The sequence below is a fragment of the Oryx dammah genome, unplaced genomic scaffold (assembly GCF_014754425.2).
Source record: "Oryx dammah isolate SB20612 unplaced genomic scaffold, SCBI_Odam_1.1 HiC_scaffold_10, whole genome shotgun sequence".
Classification (NCBI taxonomy): Eukaryota; Metazoa; Chordata; class Mammalia; order Artiodactyla; family Bovidae; genus Oryx; species Oryx dammah.
Genome location: NW_024070194.1, coordinates 28773548 through 28794658, shown reverse-complemented (window position 1 = coordinate 28794658; position 21111 = coordinate 28773548). Strand labels below are relative to the sequence as shown.

The 21111-nt window shown below is 60.3% G+C and overlaps 1 protein-coding gene across 1 annotated transcript; it reads right to left on the bottom strand.

Moving 5' to 3' along the window:
- Positions 1–92: 92 nt before the first annotated feature.
- Positions 93–18749, bottom strand: COL9A3 (collagen type IX alpha 3 chain). Its single transcript, XM_040247679.1, has 32 exons — positions 18638–18749; positions 17969–18037; positions 16772–16807; positions 16089–16160; positions 15366–15419; positions 14232–14267; positions 13996–14019; positions 13699–13752; positions 13335–13388; positions 12886–12927; positions 11738–11794; positions 11313–11366; positions 10638–10691; positions 10394–10447; positions 9938–9991; positions 9507–9560; positions 8794–8847; positions 8216–8269; positions 8071–8124; positions 7881–7925; positions 7707–7760; positions 7575–7628; positions 7061–7114; positions 6884–6955; positions 6528–6563; positions 6027–6071; positions 4808–4840; positions 4495–4641; positions 4279–4333; positions 3654–3836; positions 1557–1634; positions 93–757 (listed from the first exon to the last, which is right to left on the bottom strand). The coding sequence occupies exons 1-32, from the start codon at positions 18713–18715 to the stop codon at positions 567–569; spliced, it is 2055 nt and encodes a 684-aa protein (XP_040103613.1). The 5' UTR covers positions 18716–18749; the 3' UTR covers positions 93–566.
- Between the last annotated feature and the right edge of the window lie 2362 nt (positions 18750–21111).

The following is a 21111-nucleotide window of genomic DNA, read 5'->3' as shown; positions in this document are numbered from 1 at the left end:
AGTGCAATACAGTCACTTTCAATAAATACTGTCAACAGAGATAGTTAAAAGTTTGTGCACAAAAGAAGCAGGTAAATCAGACGAGACCTTTGTATGGAAGGGATACCGTACATTAAATTCTTTATTTTTTTTTTTTTGTAATACTGTGGCCAGTCATTAATCCAAAGATTTCATGTGTCATTTTATTGAAGTGTTATCTTAGTCTTTACACAAATGCCATGTAAACAAGTTGCTGACTGTTCTTTCTCAGAATTGTACGGAACCTTCTGTGTGTACACCCTCAATCCCTTTGAAATGTTGGTCTGTGTCTGAGGTATGACGTTACAGCTGAAGGGACTGTTGTAAATTCATGTAGAGACGGAACACTTCTGACAGCAGCTTGATGAAGCATGGTCTCGGGGACCAAGTGTCCAGTCGTCACTGCTGAGGATGAGGAGGGGCGGCCTTGCTGGATGGCTTGCTAGGCAACATTCCCCATTGATACCAGGATGCCACTGGTCCCTGCGATCCTTCCAGAGCCCGCTGCTCAGTTGGCACCGCTTTCTTACTCTTCCTGAAGCTGTGTTTTAGGAGCTCCGGGGACCTGACTTCTCCCCGACAGCTGCCATCACGGCTCCTTGGCAGGCGGAGGTGTCGCAGATGCCAGGAGGCCCCTGAGCGCCGACGGCACCAGGAAGGCCAGCATCGCCGGGGAGCCCAGGCTCACCGTGAGCCCCATCTCGGCCATCTTTGCTGATGCCGGGCACGCCTTGCGGTCCTTGTGAGCCACCAGGAAGGTGAGTGGAGACATAGAAAGGGGACATCAGTGGAGTGTCCATTAAGCCAACACAACACTTGTATTTCTCTAGCTCATTTCTTAACTCTGGGAGGGGCCCAGGGGAGGTGCACTCAGGCTGGAGAACAGCGAGGGCAGAGGCCTCGCGTGGGGAGGATGGGCCCAGGGTGCGGGAGTCGGGGTTCTGTCCTAAGCAGGGCAGCGTGGAGTGAGTCAGTCGGTGCTGTGTGAGGAATGGGTCTTGGGTGAGGGATGGGGTGCTGTCGATGAGGGTGGTAGTCACGGGGGTGGACTGCGTGGGGTCACCTGAGCAGGTGGACAGCAGGCGGAAGCAGAGGAGGTCAGCAGAGGAGAAAGCAGGAGCCGGGTGGTGCTGATGGGTGTGTGTTGAGGTGGCCCCAGCATGTACCCTCCCCCACCAGAAGGCGCAGAAGGGAACACGGCTGGGGCTGCCCTCCTCCCTCTTGGCAGAGCATTTATATTTGACATGAAAAATGCCAACACCCAGGGTACACGTGGGTCAATTAAGAGAAAATTCTGTTTGAACTGAACTGAAATACCTGACGGCTTTACTTGAATAGACTCTAACTGAATCTACTTCAACACATGGTGATCAATTCATTGATTCAGCTTTTCCATATAAAAGTGGTTACTGAAACAGCTTCTGACCCCACCTCTAAGAATGCTTTGCCAAGAGAAAGAAGTTGTTATGTTAGAAGGCGATGAAGTGTGCTCGTTCCCCAGATGTGCCCGTGTGACGTTAGTGACAGTGGTCTCGTACCTTGCAGCCCTTGGTCTCCGTCAGGCCCATCCAGGCCCTCGCCAGCTGAGCCTTTGTCTCCTCTGTCACCCTGGTTTCCTGTTAAGAGCAAGTGACATAATCATATGCTTAGAAGCTCTGATTCAAGTTCAAAGACAGACTAGCTGTGGTGAGTGGTGATCTGCCTTCTTACAAGCAGGGTGCCCGCTTTCTAAGCTTTTTACTGAATCAAAATACATTTAGAAAAGGACACGCAGCAAAACGTCGGGCTCAATGTTACCCACTTGTGTGACTCCCCAGTACCAGAGCGTCACTCTCAGACTTTTAGCTTGTTCAGTCTGCGCGTTTACCCTGTATTCCCGTGTTCAACATGAGTTTTGACAGTTATTCAAGGTGTTTTCAAACACCCCCTGAACCGTGTTCTCTGCTCCCTCACTCCTGGCTGCTGGTAGTCTCTGTGGCCCTGGTGTCTGGAAGGTGCGCTAAGGCCCGCTGCGAGCGCCCGCTGGCTGCCTGTGCCTTGTGTGATGCTGGCTGCAAGACCTGGGGATGTTCTGGGGAAACTGAGCCTCTTGTCCACATAGTGATGCTGCTTGAGGCAGACAGCTGGACTGGGGGCATCTGTCCTGCCTGATGCTAAAAGCAGTGACACCAGTTTCCTTTCAATGGGTGTTTGTCATTTTTCCCATCACAGAAGGTAGCACACCTTCTGCAAAGGACTAGGAGCCCCAGGGCCAGGCAGTCAGGGCCTCCCATGGGTCCTGGGCTTCCCCGGCCCCTACAGCTCCCTGACTCGTTTTGTCCTGGGGAGACGGACGCCCAGCAGTGACAGTTGCATCTGCCTGAGGACCTACAGAATATGTTCTCTTTTAACTCAAACAATAACCCTCAGGCGTCCCCAGCCCGAGGCAGGCACCCCAGGAAGCACAATGACCCAGCAGCCGAATGGCTGCCTCCACTGAGTCCTGTCACACTGTTTTTCTGAAAATCCATAAAAGTGATGAATGCTGTTTTTGAATTTTATTTTCAACAGTCTTAAAGGCACTCAGATCCCTATTTGGATAAAACCTTGTTGGTCTGTCTTTGGGGGGAACCATCCCCTGCTGCAGACAGTGATGTCTCCAAGACAACAGGAAGCTGTCTGACAGTGGACTTCAGCCTGCCGGGGAAAAGAAGGGCATCTAGAAGCATTTGCCCTCCAGTGCTGAAAATATTCTCAATGTCTTTACAGTAACGAAAGGATACCACTAATTACAGAAGTGATTAAATCTCCTGAAGTATTTAAACTTAACCTCACAGATGAAGAAAGGAACTCACAGAAGTAAGTTTTGTTTTTCTTAAGCTGTTTTTCAGAAATAAAAAATTATTTGGTTAATAAGTTTGGAACAAACTAGCAGCAATGAGAGGTCAAAATCCTGAATTTGGGCTGGGAGGCTAGCTGACCCGAGACAGTCAGACTGGTGGCAGATGATGTATAATGAACCAAGTATTCAAGGCCTTTTTTAGAAGAGGTTAATGGCCAAGCAGTTCCCACAGCCGCGTTACTGTGTGGGCACTGAGCTTCCCTCGACGGCACCACGGCAGGGGGTCAAGGTTCCGCCTCTTTCTAAATTACCTCTCCTAGTTCTTAAGATGCATTTCTCAATTTCATTAACTTTCGCCTTTTGCCACAAAAATGTTCCCACATGCCAGTTTCCATTACAGGAACTGTTCTTACGTATAAATGAGGCTCCGGTTGGTTCATTCCTCACATTCTTCTCAGCCCGTCCTCCCCCAAATGTTGTTCTAATGAAACTTGAGAAGAACACCACATTTTGGAAAATGTTGTCATACCCTTGGGTTTAATAAGGAGCTGGGCCCCAAAGCATGAAGGGCTGTACCCCAGGCATTTCTAGCAATGGCTTAACCTCTGGGGCTTTTTTAGAGGAGCCCGTTGGGAGGGGATGGGAGGAGAGGGGAGGGGAAGGGTGGGGTCCCTGAGGCTTCGTGTCAGTTTCCCCTGTGGGCCTCTTCCCCACCCTGTCCCCATAAGGGAGCATCTCAATGTGGAGACTCTGCGTGGAGATACTGGTGGGGGGCTCCAGCATGTGGCTGCGTGGTGGGGTGGGCTGCACTCACCTCTGGGTCCAGGGTCTCCAAGCTCTCCTGTGGGACCTCGGTATCCAGGGGGCCCTCGAGCCCCGGGGTGACCAATGGAGCCCGGGGGCCCTGGGGGCCCTGGGGGGCCAGCAGGACCTGGGCGCCCGATGGAGCCTGGTGCTAGGGGCTTCCTCAGGTGCGCGGCCAGCTGCGCGATTTGCTCTTTTGGAAAACAAAGATCAGGCATGTATTCATCAGAAGTGTGTTACATGAAGTGTGAACATACTGCCCTTCAAAGAAAGCTTGTTCGTTGACTGCAAAGGGCTGTAACTGCTTTAGGTCTGTGAGAAATGGTGTCAGTATGCTGTCTGTGAGAAATGCTGAAGAGCGAATCACAGCCCTAAGAAATGCTGAGGGGAAGGAGCCCACCCAGTGCAGACCCCAGGGACACCAGCAGTGGGCTTGGCTCGAAGGTGATGGAGGGTGGGGATGAGGGTGGGGTGGAGGTGAGGCTGGGGATGGCGGGGGTGGCGTTGGGGTAAGGGTGAGGCTAGGGGGGTGGGGTGAGGGTGAGGCTGGGGGTGAGGATGGGACCCGGCTGGGGGTGGGTGAGGCTACAGGCACCGTGGACCAGGCAGGGTGGGGTGGGATGGAGGACACTCACCGCTGACCAGCCCCCCGCACAGCTCCCTGATGTGTTGCTCGCTGGCTTCTTTCCCCTGAAATTCACCCCCAAATCCATCATCATATTGGGGGGCCCACTGGCTTCTCTTTGGGGCACCCCCACTAACACCAGGAACCCTGATTGTCTGGAAAGGACTTGATCCAGATCCAGGAAGAGCCCGACACAATGGAGCACTGGCTCCCGGGGGACACGTACCGGGACCCCAGGTTTTCCAGTGATGCCGGGCACGCCTCGCACGCCCTGGAGGCCCACGGGGCCAGGGGGGCCAGGGACGCCATCTACGCCGCTGGTGCCGTTGGGGCCCTGGATTCCCTTAGGGCCCAGTTCCCCGCGACTGCCGGACTGGAGGGAAACAGGAGCAGGGAGGGGGTTATGGCCGAGCCACCTGCAAGGGCTTCTCCCTTGGAGCTGGCAGTTTCCCCACTTCTGACCCACACGGCCATCAGTGCCCCAGAGCCAGCCTGGGGCCCCAAGGGGGCCAGGGAGCCAGTGTCTGCCAGGCACTCACCTCTCCTTTGGGGCCAACAGGGCCGCTGGGACCCTGGAAAAGAGCAGGAAGGAAGTTGTGCACTTTAGTTACTCACGTGTTATTGGCTGTGGAAACTAGTTCCCCAGGAGCCAGCTTTGCCCATTACTAGCAAGTCACCCATGAAGCTGCTGTCTGATTACATGACAACATCCACAGGGGTTAGTTACTCTTTCTTACTCTAGGTATGTTTCTTTTATGTTCATAAATATTGTATATTCTTTTTATATTTTTATATTGCTAAGATTGTATTGTAGCTACTGATGTTTTTAAACTTATTTCCCCTGAAGTGAAGATGCTCAGTTGTGTCCGACTCTTTGCAACCCCGTGAACTGTAACCTACCAGGCTCCTCCATCCATGGGATTTTCCAGGCAAGAATACTGGAGTGGGTTGCCATTTCATTCTCTGGGGGATCTTCCCGACCCAGGGATCGAAGCCGGGCCTCCTGCATTGCAGCCAGACGCTTTACCGTCTGAATCATCAGGGAAGCCACCTTATTTTCCCTAAGCGGTGTTATTAGCGGTAGTGTACTTCTCACACATGTTTGCTTTGTTCTCACTCTTGTTTTACAAGGTAGAGCTGAGGGTCTCCGTGGCTGAGGCCCCCCTTCTCCAGTTGTGAACCTGGGAATCTGCCTGGTAGGCTGTGGACAGGGAGTGGGCAGCAGCCGGCGGCCAGATGGCCCAGGACCCCTCCTCCACCAAGGCTGCTGTCCGGTGAGAGCCCGACGCCATGTCCGCTCCAGCCACAGCTGGTGCCCAGCACCCCAGGTTCTGCTGGAGATGAGGGTCCTGGACTGAGCCGTTTCCGGACTTAAAGAAAGGCTTGGTCACAGAGCCAGAGACCCTTGCTACGTGGGGCCACCAGGGTCCCTGTCCCTAGACACCCTGCCTGTTCCCTTTCAGTCACCTCCCGAAGTGTGACTGTCAGTTCTATCAGCCTTCTGTTTTATCAGCTCGGTGGAAGCAGCGTTTTCTGTAGCTCAGTCTCAGCTCTGGCTAATTCATACTGAAAAGTCACAGGGGGAGTGTGGAGAGGGGGTGGGGGATAGAAGACCCACCACAGGGGACAGGACAGCTCCCACCCTCTGCCTCGGGCCTCAACTCGGCCCCACACCCACCCCACAGACCTGCAGATGCCGCCCTCCCCGCACCCTTCCCTGCCACCCCAACATGGCGAGAGGCCACCTGTCACACTCACCAGTTCTCCTTTATCCCCAGGAAGGCCGTCAGCACCCGCGATGCCCTGAAACGACACAGTGCCGAGCTGCCGACCCCCATTCGTGGCGGGAGCCGTGCCCGAGACCCGGTGCCAGGTAGACAGCGAGCAGAGCCTCAGGTGGGTTTGAACTATTTTAGGTGCTCTTGGTGCTCCAGAAGCGGCGGTGGTCAGCAGCAGAGCTGTGGGCCCCTCTCCCACCCTGGGCCCTCCACAGAGAAGGTGCTGCTCCTGGGACCCAGACAGCCACCGGGGAGCAAGCCTACTCTGACGGTCCCTGAGAAGCCCCTCAGGCCACAGGCAGCCTCCGTTGTACCCAGGAGCCAACTGACCCCGGTCTGGATGGGTGCTCTGAGTTGTCAGCCTGGGGGGCCAGGAGTGGGGGGCAGCGACAAAGCTGAAAGGAGGGAGGGAGAGAAGGAGGTGCCCCCAGCCCTGAAGACAGTGGCAGCCCCCCGGCTGACCTGACCACTGATGTCTCACCTGGTCGCCCTTGGGGCCGGCAGCTCCTCCCAGGCCCTGGTCAGAAAGGGGTGATGAGCGTTAAAGGATCACAGTGGGGCGGGGGAGGGGGCCGGTACCCTTCCCCCACTGGGGTATCAGGACCAGCTTGACAGACAAGGGCCCCTCCTGGACACTTGGCATCCTGGCCCCTGAGCGTGACAGGAGCTTGCCCCAGCCTCCTCCCTGATGCCCCCAGCCCCCAGGTTTCAGGGACAACGGGGACCCCCCAGTGCTGACTACTGGGCACCAACACTGCCTTTGAGTGTGCTGTGGAACTGTGGGAGGTGGGATGAGGGGCATGAGGGTGCAGGGATTCCTGCTGGGACAGCACTTACCCGGTCGCCCACGCCACCTCGGAGGCCTTGGGGGCCCGGCAGGCCAGGGTCTCCTATGCTGCCCTTCTGGCCCTACAGACAAGGGCCCAGCTCGTCAGCCCCACAAAGGAGCCCAGTGTTGACTCGCCCCAAGCCTGGCTGGCCCACCTGGGCTCCCTGGCCCCAAACCTTACCCACCTGGAAGCCACGGACGCCAGGGGCCCCAGGGGGCCCTTGCGGGCCCAGTGCCCCCTGAAAGACAGAGGGAGAGTGTTAGTCCAGCTTCACCTCCCCTTGGGGGCTGGCTGGGCAGGCACAAGGACTGGACCCCAAGCCATCTGGCCCACTTGCTGGGGAGGGGGCATCCTAGGGGTAGCTGGGGTAGCAGAGGTCAGGTCCTGGGACCCTGTGCATCAGCCAGACTTGGCACCAGGCACCAATTCTCCTGCTGCCCTGGGCACTGAGGCTGGTGGCGTCATTACTGGGTCCGTGGAGGAGCCTGAGGCGGGGCTGCTCCCTCGGCCTGGTGCTGGGTGCTGGGCCTCCGCACTCTCAGCACAGAGTCTCAAGGACAGGACCGCTGGGCCCTGGCCACCACCATGTCCCAACTTTCACAGACTCAGCCCTTTCATACTGCCAAGATGTCACCCCGGCCCACAGAGAAACAGGCCCCGAGCCCATTGCCCCCTGAGACTTCATTTCCCCAACTCACCGCTGAGCCCCTGTGTCCAGCCTCTCCACGCTCGCCGGGCATGCCAACATCTCCCTACACTCAAGAAGGGACAGAGGGTGTCAGCGGGCTCCACACACATGTGAGTAGGAGGAAAGGGCTGCAAATACTCACAGGGACACCAGGCTCTCCCGAGGGGCCGGCCTCGCCCAGCTCTCCAGGTCTGCCCTACGGGGGAGGGATGAACCCTGAGTGCCTGCCTGTGGGGGAGGGCCCCTTCTGCCCCCAGGACCCAGACTGCCGGCTGGGCCTTCCTCTCCCCATCCCCTGGAGAAAGCAACCACATACCAGTTCTCCTTTCTCACCCTTGGACCCTGCTCGTCCGGGGAGACCCTGTAGGTCAGAGGTCAGCACACAAGGTCAGAGGCAGAGCACCCTGAGAGTGAGGGGCTCCCGCAGCCTCCCTGGCCTTGATGCAGAGACCCCACATACACCCCTGCTCGGGGTAGATGGCCACCCAGTAGCGGCACACACTCACCGGTAGCCCGTTGGGCCCCTTCTCTCCCGGGGCGCCGTGGCGACCAGCTTCTCCCTGTGGGGTTTGTGGGACACGTACTGGGGTCCTGCAGGCTGAATGCCCTGCACACCCTCCTCCTCCCTGCAGACCCCCAGGCAGGACCAACCTTCTCGCCATCGAGTCCTGGCACGCCATCCCGGCCGTCCTTGCCTGGCATGCCCTGGGGATGGGACGGTGTGAGGCCGTGGGCCCCCTCCAGGCCATGCCCTCCAGGCCCTGCCCTTCCCCACTGCCCTGTTGTGGGTCTACCCTCCTGGGCTCAGGCAGGTGGTGACCTGTGCTGCCCTCCAATCGTGCAGGTGAGGGCAGGGAGGATGCACCCAGACTCTTCACAGCACCCCAGGGAAAGTCTGCTGTGCCCACTTTACAGACCAGGAGACTGAGGCCTGGGAGCCAGGATCTGGCCTTCCTAGTCCCACAGGCTTGACCAATTTTGGAACCACAGACATAGCCACTTGCTGGGAGGGTGGCAGGATGGCAGCCGGGGTCTCTCCCTCCCCTCCCCTCCTTTAGCTCTGCCTACCACCACCGGCTGTGCCATCCTGTCCTCTCAGGCTGGGGTGGGGGAGGAGCCAGGGCACCAGGGGGAAGTGTGGGTCCGGGCTGAACGTGGGCACGGGGCTTGGAGAGCCACACAGGTCACCCACCCCACCCCACCATGTGCTGGCAGCCGCGGATACTCACCGGCTCTCCACTGGGCCCAGACATGCCGGGGATGCCTTTAGGACCAGGCCTGCCCTAGGGGACACGGAGGGACCACAGTCAGGCCTCCAGGACTGCTCTTGCAGGTGTGTCACTGGGTCCTGGGAGGAGGGCAGAAGCCTTGCCCACCACTTCCTAGACTCAGGATTGGCTGGGGACAGCTGTGGGGGCCAGGCCCAACCCTTAGGAGAAAAGGCCCATCAAGTGGGAGCTATCTTAGGGTCTTGGGGATGCTCTCAAGCTGGGGGAAGATGAGATGGGTTTGGAGACAGTCACTTCAATGACCTGATTATCAGATGCCTGATTATCTCAGTGTCACTTAACCCGAGAGTCGTGTTTTCTGTTGCTCCATCTCTCAGCTGGGCAGTCAGGCCTCACAGCCCAGGGCCTCTTGATGGACGTCAGTGGTCCTCTGGCCCCTGCCCGGCCACTCCCAAGAGGAGCTTGTTAGGTGACAGTAGCTTCAAGGAGCCACAGGGGAAACAAGGCTGGGGGTTCCTGGGGAAGCTACCTGGGCTAGGGGGGAAGGCTTTTCTCCCCAGGCCAGCCCTGGCACTACCCAGGGGCTCCCCCTACCTCCAGGGGAGGGCAGCCGCCCCAGGCCTCCCTGGACTTGCTGTCTGTGTGCCTCCTCCACCCCCATGGACCAGGTTCTGCCCAGGAAGGACCCAGAAAACCCAGGTTCTCTCACTTACAAGGTCGCCCTTGGGGCCGCGGAACCCCTCTGGGCCCCTCTCTCCTCTGTCGCCCTGCAGTGACAAGGGGGGACAGGGAAAGAGTTAACAAGGTGGGGGGCAGGTGACACTGCTGAGGGTCGCAGAGGCCAGAGGGACCCCGACCACAGGTCCACCTCACTTCATGTCTGGAAACAGGGCGCAGATCTTCTGCGAGGGCCAGGCGGACTCCTCGGGGAAACTCGCCCCCACGCCAAGTGTGCCCAGTCATTCCCCTTAGGCATGCACATAGGTGCCTACCTAGGTGTGACCCACGTGTGCCCCAGGTGAGCCCACGGGACAGTGAAGCCCCGGAAAGGGCTAGGGCAGCCCAGTGACTGGGTGAGGAAGAGAGCAGAGAACAGAGCTGGGCCTGCAGGGGCCACCCCACCCACCCCTAGACACACACATACCGCTTTCCCAGGGGCTCCTGGGATCCCGGGGGGCCCTCGGAATCCAATGGGACCCTGTGGAGGAGAAAGACCCTGAGCCTCTCCTCAGAAGCCTGAGGGCATCCCCAAAGCACCCAGGTCCATCTGGAGAGACCCTCCTAGGAGCTCCCCAGCATCGGCCCCATCAGCGCCCTACGAGAATCCCCAGGCCTCTTCCCCTCCCCACATTTGCCAAGCCCCCCCGATGCCCCCCATCTGCCCCTCCCACTCCCCTGGACCCACAAAAGCCTTCACAGGCTCGGGTTTGGGGAACCATCCAGTGAGTGGAGTCCAGAGACAGCCTTGCCATGGTCACGGGTGAGGACCCACACTCACGGGGCCCACCTGACCTCTGGAGGTGGCCCCCAATGCCTCTTCACCTCGGGCTGGCCCATAGCCCCTCAAGGGCCAGATGAGCGGCGGGGCTTGTAGACTTACCCGGTCCCCAGGGGGTCCGAGTGGCCCTGGAAGTCCTCGTAGGCCCCGTGGACCCTGCAGGGAGACAGCTGGAGCTGTAGGGACCAGGCCAGCAATCCCCCAGGAGTGCACACCCCCAGGAACCATGGAGACCCTGGTCTCAGGACCCCCACCCAGTCCCATCCTGGGGGTTGGTGGACCACTCCTCACAGCCCTGAGCTGTCCACCCCACATCCTCACCTGTCCAACCCCTCTCCCTGCTCACCTGCAACCCCACAGTGCCCGGGATACCAGGGGGTCCAGGGGGGCCGGGGTCACCCTGCAAGAGAGGTGCAGAAAGTGATGATGGGTGGCGCCAGCCCCAGCTCTCCTCCTTGCCCTCTCCCCCTACCTACTGCCCAAGCCCTAGCAGTAGGGGGAGCTGCCCTGACCTCACAGCTGTGCCTCCAAGGCCGAGGGGGCACTGGCCGTCTTCCAGAGAGGTCGCACCCTGTCCTCCCTCCCAGCAAGGACCCCAGCCCTCCCCAGACACCTCGTGGTGGGGGTCAGCCTCTCACGTGGCAGTCTGGCCACTCCCACCACGGTAGAGGGGCCCTAGTCTGCGGATAAGGACAGACACACGTCCTCCAGGGCAGTGGCCACGAGGGAGGGGGTCAGCGGGTCTGCCCAGGCTCAGGGAACCGCTGTGTGAGGCCAGGTGGTGGGGGTCTGTGCAGAGACCCTGCCCCAAACCACTGGGTTCTGGCAGGCAGGCCCAGAATGAGGAGATGGGGGGTTCACAGAAGCCGCTCAGTCAGGTTGCCCTCACCTGCCTGCCTGGGAAGCAGCCAGCACCTCTCACTCACCCCAACCCCTCACCCCAACCCCTCACCCTAACCCCACCCCAGCGCCCGTTCCTCCCCACCCCACTGCCAGGTTCCACCCCACGGCTGGCCTCCACCTTTTCGCCATCCTTGCCGACTTCTCCGGGCTCCCCTTTGTATCCGGTGGGTCCCTGGAAGACAGCGGTGGGCAGATAGTCACGGCCCCACCCCCAAGCAGCCCTAAACAATTAGGCCCATCAGCCAGCTGGGGAAACCAAGGCCCTGGTGGGAGGAGCAGTGCTAGGCCAGGATTGGGGTGGGGGTTTGAGACCAGCTCTCCTCATGCTGTCTCTTGATGCCCCCATCCTGGCGGGTTACCAGTGTTGAGGGGACAGGGACGCAGCAAGGACCCCCAGCAGGGTGGGACCCCAGCCCCCGTTTCTTCCTGCAACAGCCCTGTGACCCCACCACCCCCTGACCTCTGCCCATGTGGGGGCCCGGCCACCTCCTAGGGAGTGTAGGGGTGGGCTGGGGTCTGTGTCAACCCTCAGTGGCTGCTCACCTTGAACCCTGGCATTCCTGGGGGCCCTGGGGGGCCTGGCGGGCAGATGGCCGGGCACTGTTGGGAAACAGAGTGGTCAGACCCCTCCCGGTCAAACAAAATAGGAGCAGGAACTGAGGTCAGAACATGGAGGCCCTGGGATGGGCCATTTGGCATGGGTGAAGGGGACCTCGGGCCACAAGGGGGCCTCCTGGGGGCTGAGACAGAGCCTCATTCAGGGCTGCCGCGGGGTGCAGCGAAGCACTGCAGAGCCAGGCCGCAGCCACCAGCCTCTCGAGGCTGCCTCCACACACCCAGCTCCGATGTCTCGGCCCAGCAAAGGTTCAAAGTAGCTATTCAGCACAGTGGCTGCTGGCTACACAAAGGGGCCTTCATCACACAGCTCGGCAGCCAGCCCTGCTCGGGGTCCCCATGGTGCATGGAGGTGCCAGAGGGAGGCATATGTGACCCTTGGGCATCCCCAGGGTCTTGGTGAGCCCAGGGCTGGTGTGGGGGCTTCCAGATCATTCCACAGCTCATCTGGTAGAGCCAGTGACGTCACCCCCCAGTTGCTCCCAGTCATTCTCCTCTTTCCAGAAGAGCCCCTGAAGCCTCCCCAGGAACACCAACGTCAAGCCCTCAGGACACAGGTCAGGGCGAGATGGGCCAGCAGGGGCACCAGTGGGCTAGCTGGGCCAGGCCAGACCTGTTTAATAACTTACAACCGCTCCTTCCAGGAGGCGGGGTGTTGGCCCACGAACCCCAGGCCTCCAGAGTCACTGTTCTTACGTGAGAGACAAAGCTCAACTACGAGACTGTAGCCTGAAAGTTTCTGTCTACCCCATCAAGGCGGTCAAGCTTGCCCTGCGTGGCTAAAACCTGGCCTTCACACGCAAAGCCTGGCTGTGCCAAGGAGGGGCGGAATTGGTCAACATGTGATTTTGCTTAAATTAACTTCCATTTGCGCTACCATGCATGCCAGGGAGATGCGATGGTGCAAGGCTAGACTGTGGGGGTGGGGAGATGCTACACCCAGAACTGGTGCTGCCTGCACTGACCCTGTTCCTAGGGAGCCCCCATCCCTGCCTTCCTGTGCTCTCCAGATGGGGCCCCCTCCCACCAAGACAGGCACCCCCACAAAAGGCTTTGAAAAGGCTGCACGTGCCCACCTGAAGATCAGTAGCACCTTCGGGAAGCACCCCTGGGTGACCCTGGAAAACAGAGATGCCAGCTTCGACACAGCCCTCCACCCTCTCCCTACAACCCACCATGCGAGACCATCAGGGTGCTCGGGCCCTTCACCCCCTAGTGGCCAGTGCCAGTTACTGCTGGCACCTCTGCAGAGTGTGTGACAGTGACAAAAACCGTCTGCCCTTGGGATGGGGCGGCCCCCAGGCCTGAGCCCCACTAGCCCGGGTCAGCTGATGCATTGCTCCAGCCTGGCCCTAGCCCCTGTCTGGGGTATGGCCAGGACTCTCCATGCAGACATGGGTCCTGGGGCTGACAGCCTGGGGGGCCTGAGGATGGGCACCCTGGGGACAAGGGAGTCCCACACACCAAGCAGTCACCCATGCCTGAGACTCGCCTGAGAGCTTGAGAGCCTCTGCCCAGTACTCACAGGGGGGCCAGGAGGTCCTGGGGGTCCAGGGAGGCCTGGGAGTCCTGAGGGTCCCTGTGGGAGGGGTTATGACTTAGAAAGAGCAGGAGCAGCCCCCAATAGGGGTGAGGCGACTAGCCTCCTCCAGAGATGAGCCCCCCCCACCCCCATCCAGGACAATGCACTTATGGTGCCCCCCACTTGCTCGCCCCTCCCCCTCCTTCTGCATCCCAAGATCCACTCTGTCCTTGGACTTCAGCCACTGAGGCCCACCAAGGAAGAGGGGAGGGAGAGGAGGGGTGCAGGGAGGAGGTGAAGGAGGGAGGGAAAGGGGAGGGAAAGCGCCCCCCACAGTTGCCTTTGGGGAGTCCTAGCAGCCACTCACCGGGGGCCCCCGGAGGCCAATTCCACCTGGGAGGCCGCTCACCCCTGCCTCTCCCTGGGAAGGTAAGAAGTGAGAGAAAAGGGTCTGCACCCAAGGAGCTCTGAGGACCCAGAGCAGTTCAGACTCTATCCTGTATCCCCTCGAGGGCTGGCCAGCTCTCTTTAGGTACAGGGACTCCGTCTCCCCCCACCAAGCCCCACCCTCACCCTGGCTTGGGAGGGACCTGGTGACCATATTGGCTCTGAGTGTAGTGGGCATGCTTTGGGGGGGGTGGGCACGAGGGTTGTAAGTACTCACAGGAGGTCCAGGGAGGCCTTTGCCCTGCAATGACAAGAATGGGGTCAGGGCTTGCTGGGGATGGGAGGGGGTTTCCCACCACCTACCCCATCACCCCGAGCTGGTAGGGCAGTCACTGGGGATGAGAGGGTACAGCCTGGATGGCACCCAGGACCGCAGAAGAAGCTGCAGAGGGGCCGCATTTGGGGAGTTTTGGGGCCCTCAAACTCCCACCAGGAGGAGACGCCAGTACTCACCCCCAGCCCAGGTGGCCCTGGGGGTCCCAGACTTCCCTGCAGGAGGAAATGAAGTGTCAGAGGGGCTGGCAGAGGCACCATGCCAGTGTGTGCAAACCCATTCCCCTCCCTCCCGAGTCCATCTCCCCTGAGGAGGGGTTCCCATTTCACAGAAGACTAACAGCAGGTGGGGGGTGGACCTCTGATGTCTCAGGGGTCTGGGTCCAGCCCTTTACCAACAATCCTGCAGAGGAAAAGCCAGAACCGGTCCCACCTTCCTGGGAGCACTGCTGCAGGCAGGATGAACCACCAGGTGTGACCCACGCCACACAGAGGAGCTCCATGTCCGGTTCCTCCAGGAAGCCCTCCCAACTTGGCCCACAGTAGAGAGTCCCAAAGCTCCAGCAGCCACCTGCCTGTCAGCAGCACCCTCCTGGCCCTTCTCCTGCCTGCATCCCAGCTTCAAGGTCCTTGTCCTGGAGGCCCCTCCCCTCCTGTGTCTCAGGCTCCCAGCAGAAAAGCCTGGAGCTAGCCCACTTTCTCCCACCCTCCTCCATCTCCCACACCCTCCTTGGCATCACCAAAGCACCTGCCCTCCTGAAGGCGGCCACTCTCTTCCTTGTTTCTACTTAGAAATCTCCGTAGCCCAGTTCCCAAAGGCAGTGCTGTGTCCTGGGTCCCCCCACACCCAGCCCCTGTCCTCTGCACTCCAGGGCTGGGAAACAGTCATTTCTTAAAGCGGGGAAGGAGAGGGAGTGTTGGGTTCAGCTTTGCTCTCAGTACCACAAGAGAAGTTAGTCAACCAGGAAGAGGCTTTGGTGGACACTGGTCAGACTCAGGGGGACAGGCTGGGCCATGGGGCAGTGGTTCACCACAGGAGGAGGAGGGCCAGCCATGTCCCCCCCACGCCAGCCCCTCAACATGGTCTGAGGGCTGGGGCAGCTCTGACCAGATGGGGTGGGGACAGGGAACGCACCACCCTGTGTCCACCTGCCCTCCCGCCCCCTCCACCCATCAGGGGCGGGGCGCAGCCAGTCCAGTCACAGCAGCTGCCCTCAGAACCCCCACCCCGTGGACAGGCGGTGCTCAGCCAGACTGCCCCTGGCCAGGACCTCAACTCCAAGCTGAAGCCACTGGATGCGGTGCCTGCCTTACCCGTTCTCCGGGAGCGCCCTTGGGTCCAGGAGGTCCATCCTGCCCAGTCAGACCCTGGGGAACAGATGGAAGGAGGGCTGGAGGGGTCACACAGGAAGGATGTGCCCCGCCAGGGGAAATAGCCAGCCGTGGGCCCTTCTCTAACTAAAGCCAGTCCAGAGAGTTCACAAAGACTAGACTGGTACCTCCTCCCACTGGCCACACCCACTGTCCACCTGGTGTGCTGTGCTGGGGGGGTGGGGGCAGCCGGTGGGAAGCCAGTAGCTAGAGCTCCTGCTGGAGTGGACAAGCCCAGGGAGCAGGAGAGTTCCTCTCTTGGACCCCCTCCAGTGCTCACAAAGCCCCCATCCTGGGGCCCCGCCTTAAGCTCCTGAGGACCCCTGATGCAGCCACCAGGGGCTCGAAGGGGACTGGATAATGGGTCTTTGTTCCCAGAGAAGTGAGAGCTGGCGGGACTTTCGCCCCTCCTGTGTGCTGGCGCTGTCGTCTGGCGGACAGGGCCAGACACTGACAGGTCTGGGATGGAGGCCAAGGGACCCCGCTGGGGCATCTCCGGAGATCTTCTTGGGCCAGGCTCTCCTATTTGAGCTGGCCCAGCTGGAGAGAAGCAATTAAACCTGACTCCTGGGTGCTGAGATGTAGCCCCTCCAGGCGGGAGGGGGTGAGGGCTTGCACGAGGAGAGGAGGGGAGGGGGAAGGGAGGGGAGGAGCGGGTATACTCACATCCACGCCAGGCAGTCCAGGCAGCCCGGCCTCTCCTGGTTTCCCTGGCTTCCCTGGGGCCCCTTTTGGTCCCTGTGGGGGGAAAGGGCAGAGGCATGACAGAAGCTGAGCCAGAGAGTGGCCTTCACCAAGAAGAGAGACGTCCTCCAGTGGGGCCCGAGGAGGGCCTCTCCACCAGAGCCCTGCCTCCATGCTGCCCGCAGACCCTGGCTCAGCTGCCCACGTCACTGGCGCCTCCTCCAGCAGCCCCCTACCTGTCTTTGGCCACATCTGTATGATACTCACCTGGACCCTTCAACCTTCCCCAGTGAAGGGCTGGGGTACCCTCTGTGAGCCTAGAGCCCTTAATTCCTGGCCTGAACAGCTCCAGGAGGGTCTCTTGTGGGACCTCTGACAAGCTGGAAGTGCAGGGTTGTGTTGACCCCTCCCCTGGCCCGAACAAGCTTCGAAAGCCAGACCCTGCCCTGAGAGGCACCAAGTCCCACCTACTCCCCTCCCACTGCTTTCTGCTCTGCCCCTTCTCCCAGGCCTCCCCTTTGGTGACCCAGGGCCCAGCGTGATGGGAAGGGATGTCAATGAGCCCTCTGTTATAGGCCCACCCCTCCCCTCCAGACTAGAAGGAGGCCATCCCCACACCCCCCACCCCCCACACACACAGCCCACACCGCAGCCAGGACACTCACCGCGGGCCCAGGAAGACCAGGAGGACCAACTTCTCCCTGCAGAGGGGACATGCCCACGTGACCAAGCATCCCTAGGGAGCAGAGCTGGGACAGAGGAGGCTCCAGAAGACAAGATGGAGCCCCTCATCCTGTCGTCCACACCGGTGGGCCCCTCCCTTCCAGGGGCAGGCACAGCAGTGGGTGGTGGGGAGAGGGGTTAGCTGGACAGATTGGGGCTTTGAGCCCACTCTGAGGGCACAGAAACACCCCAGAAATGATGGGAGGCACCAAGAAGCCCACCCCTCCACCTGCCTGAAACCTAGTCAGAGGTGGCAGCCCCCACACTCACAGAGGAAGGCACCCCAGCACCCTTCCCCTCTGATGACCACCCAAAGCTTCCAGGCCAGGTATTACGTGGAAACATCTCTAGAGGGAACAATGGGGCCTGGCTCCTATCTGCTGCGGAGCCTTGGGGTGCAAGGGGCCCGGCCCCACCAGGAGGAAAGGCTGCCTGGGTCCAGGGCCCAACACGGCTGGACTAGCCAATGGCCCTTCGGAGGGGGTGGAAGGAGGGAGACTCGGGCCATCAAGTGCTGGGCAGGGCCCTGGGACTCAAGGAGCTGAGAACTGGTCAAGGCGGCTCCACCGGGGAACAGCACTGGTGAGGAGAGGCCTGGAGGGCCCTAACTTTCATGACCTGGTTGGGTCTCTCTGGGTCCAGGGCTCTCACCCCACCTGGATCTGGGGGCAGGTTGTGGGGTCTCATCTGCTTCCACACAGCCAGGGCTACACTTAGGCTGGGGCACCTTGAAGATGACAAGCCCCAGCCCCTTCAAGGCTGGCTCCAACCTCTAGTAGCCACGGAGACCCTGCTAGGGGCATAGGCCCCATGCCTGGGCCTTTACCTCCAGAAAAGAGGAGTGTGGGCCCTCTAGGGACCCAGAGACACATGCCTCAGGGCCCACACTTCCAACCCAAAGAGCACTTCACAGTCTCCCCCACCTGTTCTGGGGAGACAACCCCTGAGGGGTCCACTCCAAGAAGGAACAAGGATCATTCGTCCCATTTCACATCCCACAGGGGTGCTCATCACCCCCAACATCACCCCAGCTCTGGGAGGTGGACTTTGTTTTCTCTCCATCAGGCCTGGGGCTCAGGGAGTTTGGGGCCAGAGTGAGAACCCCACAGAAGTTCCCCCATCATCCCCCCCAAACTCACATCAATGCCATCCTTGCCTGGCTTCCCAGGTGGCCCTTGGGGACCAGGGGGGCCTCGAGGTCCCACTTTCTGAAATGGAGAAACATCATCAGGTGGCGGCACCCCATGCTCTCCCACTGCGGGTCCCCCTGGTTGGCCCTGGGGTTCGCCTGACAGATCACCTCCTCCTCCCAGTCCGGAGAAGAGCTCAGGCGTGTTCAGGGGCCCGCACTGCCCCTTCCCCCATTCCCCTTCAGACTCCTGGGCTGTCGCAGTGTCCCCTGCCACCTTGCTGGGCCAAGAGGGGCCATGTCTGAGGCCCATGAGGAACAAAGGCCACATTGTGTGTCTCTGGTGGAGACGCAGCTCTGGCACCACACCCGCTGGGTGAGGACGGGGCAGTCCCTGAGCTCGTCTCCAGGGTGTCCCCGTGCCTGTGGGGGCTCAGCTGGGCAATGGTGAGCCTGTGCTCAGGTGGTGCAGAAACTGTGCAGTGACAAGACTCTGCCCGCCATCCCCAAGTGCCCTGGAATTCCTGGCTCCTTCCCTGACTCAGGGAGACTGGCTACAGGGGGCAAGTGGGGAGCTTATTCCCTGGCTGTGCTGCTCAACAGGTGACCACAGAGCCACGGACCCCCACCCCAGCTGCATTCAAAGGCGAGCCCCATGTGCCCCGGGTCCCATGCTCACCTGTGCCTCGGTCAAGGTTACGGTGGCGGCCAGCAGCTGCCCCAGCAGCAGCAGGGCCAGGGTGGGGGCTCCGGCCATGGCTGCAGTTGCACTCTGAGAGGAGGCGGCGGAGGCAGGGGCCTCGAGCTGGGCTCGGCGGGCGGGGCTGGTGGTGGGCCGGCCAGACGCCAGTTCCCGCCCCGCCGGCCCTCGCACAAGCCCCCCATTCAGCCAGCCCACCTGGGTGGGCGGGGGCTTCTCCGACGCCCCACTCCCTGCCGAGCCAGCCAGGGAAAAAAGAAACCCAGTGGCATTTTTGGGGCCAGCCTCTGAGTTAAAATTATCCTGGGACCGGTGAGTTACACACACACACCTTTCAGCAAAAGAGAAAGAGGCTCTTTTCTCACTTGGTCCTGGACCAGGGTGTGGAGGGAGAGCCCCACGCTGAAGGCTCCTTTGAAGAGGGGGCAGTCCTGGTCCTGTCAAGGGGCTGACCAAGTCACATTCTCCTCCCTGGGGTCCTGAGAGGGACCTCGCTGCCCAAGGCCCAGGAAGTCCTTCAGAGAGAGTGAACACATCTGTGCCAGGGACCAGACAGGGCCCACCAAGGACCCCAGTCCCTGCCGTGAGCAGAAGTCCAGGGCCATGCCTGCCAGGCTGGAACCACCCCCTCACCGGGGCCCTCACCCCAAACTTTAACTGTACTGAGTGGTCCATGCACCTGAACCAGCAATGGCAAAGGCCAGACTGTCACCCAGCACTGCCACCCCAAGAGGAAAGCGGGGGCCCCAGAGAGAAAGGAAGTGCCCCCGTGACCCCAGGCTTGGGAGAAACACAGTGGATAGGGGCTGGCTGCTGCTTCCTCACAAGCTGGGCGAGCTGTGCTTCACTTGGAAATGCATGGGGACAGCAGGGTGAGGGGCAGCACCTGAAGCTGGGGGCACTCAATGTCCCCCAGGGGGACACTCAAACATCCAGGTCACCTCGGAGCCCCGACTTCTCAGAATCCCCAGCTCCCCCCTGCCTGGTGTCAGAATCTTTAGAATTCCCTGGGAAATAAGGCTTCAGAATTTCTGCAGGAGGCAACTCAGAGCTGAGTCGATGGAGGAGGTGCCTGGAGGCAGACCACACAGTTAAGAACCTCCCTTCCCTTCCCCATTGGGTTCAGCTGTGAGCCGCTCATCAGGCTTGGCCACACCCTCCAATCTTTGTTCAGTCGCTAAATTATGTGCGACCCTTTGTGACCCCATGGACTATAGCACGCCAGGCTCCTCTGTCCTCCACTATCTCCTGGAGTTTGCTCACATTCATGTCCATTGAGTTGGTGATGCTATCTAACCATCTCATCCTCTGCCGCCCCCTTCTCTTTTTGCCTCCAAAGGGAGGGATAATTATATCAGGAAGGGACAAGAGAATCTCCAAAATTCCTGCCTTCTAGGAGTCATCCTAGGACATCCTCACAGACGCAGGGTGGGGCTGTGGGACTGGGGGCAGGGCAAGCCACTCTATCCCACCCCTACTGACACGGCCTCTTGCCCGACCCGCCTTCCTCCTGTACTTCCATGTCTGACACACAGGGGCACCAGAGTGCTCCTGCTGGACCAGACTTGGGGAAGCCTTGCTGTGAAGTCAAGGAGAGACAGGGTGCCTGGAATCCCGTTCCCCCATCCTAGCCCCACGCAGACCCTCCCACCTGCTGCCAGGAAACACCCTCCCTTGGAGAGCAGCCCCTGTCTTGAAGCCCCAATAGCCACAGTGGCCTGGGGAGAGGCCAGGGGGCCGGCTTCACATCTACCAGCCGGTGTCCAGGGTTACTGTCCACCTGTCTTGGGCCATCACTCTCCCTGAAGCTTGCAGGTCAGGTGGGTCTGAGTGGCCTGCCAGCCTATCACCAGGTCCCACTGCTGGGCACAGATACTCCCCTCCCCCAGGGTTGCTCCAATGGGGTCTTCTCCTTCCAGGCTCCAAGGTTTTCCATCTGAACCTGAGCCCGATAATGGTCTGGATAAGGACCCTGACCCCTGCGGTCACTGTATGGCCCGCACTAGCCCCAACAAGTGACTAAGTTTGTCCATCTCCCCCTGCCCCCCCCCCCCACAGGACAGGAGCTGTTGGGGGAGCATGTTAGCGGGACACAGGTCCCAGCTCCCAACTCGCTGAATGAACTAGGCTCCCTCCCCTGCCCCCCACCCCCAGGTGTGACCTCCATCACTTCCACGTGTCAGGATGAAAGAGGTCAGTCCTGGCCAGGGGACAAAGCCAGGCTGAGGGCAGCATGCCCTGTGGGTTGGGGGTTGCTGAAGGAGGGCGGCACTCTGTTCCCATGCCAGGTTGGAGGGCCCAGGGTCCCTGTGTGGAGGACCCATGGGCTGAGGGGCGGCTGTGGCTGCCAGGGTGGGGACAGAGGGGCAGGGCCATGGGACCACCACAGAGCTTGTGCTCCGAGGCACATCACAGAACCCCAGATCAGGGCACACCCAACACTGCTCCACACT

Excerpts from the sequence above, each read along its gene's own strand:
- COL9A3 (XM_040247679.1), bottom strand. The coding sequence starts at position 18,715 with ATGGCCGGAGCCCCCACCCTGGCCCTGCTGCTGCTGGGGCAGCTGCTG. Across the intron at positions 13,389-13,698 it reads TTGGCCTCCGGGGGCCCCCG|GGACCCTCAGGACTCCCAGG; the intron begins GTGAGTGGCTGC and ends CCCCTCCCACAG. Across the intron at positions 11,367-11,737 it reads CAGGAATGCCAGGGTTCAAG|GGACCCACCGGATACAAAGG; the intron begins GTGAGCAGCCAC and ends GCTGTCTTCCAG.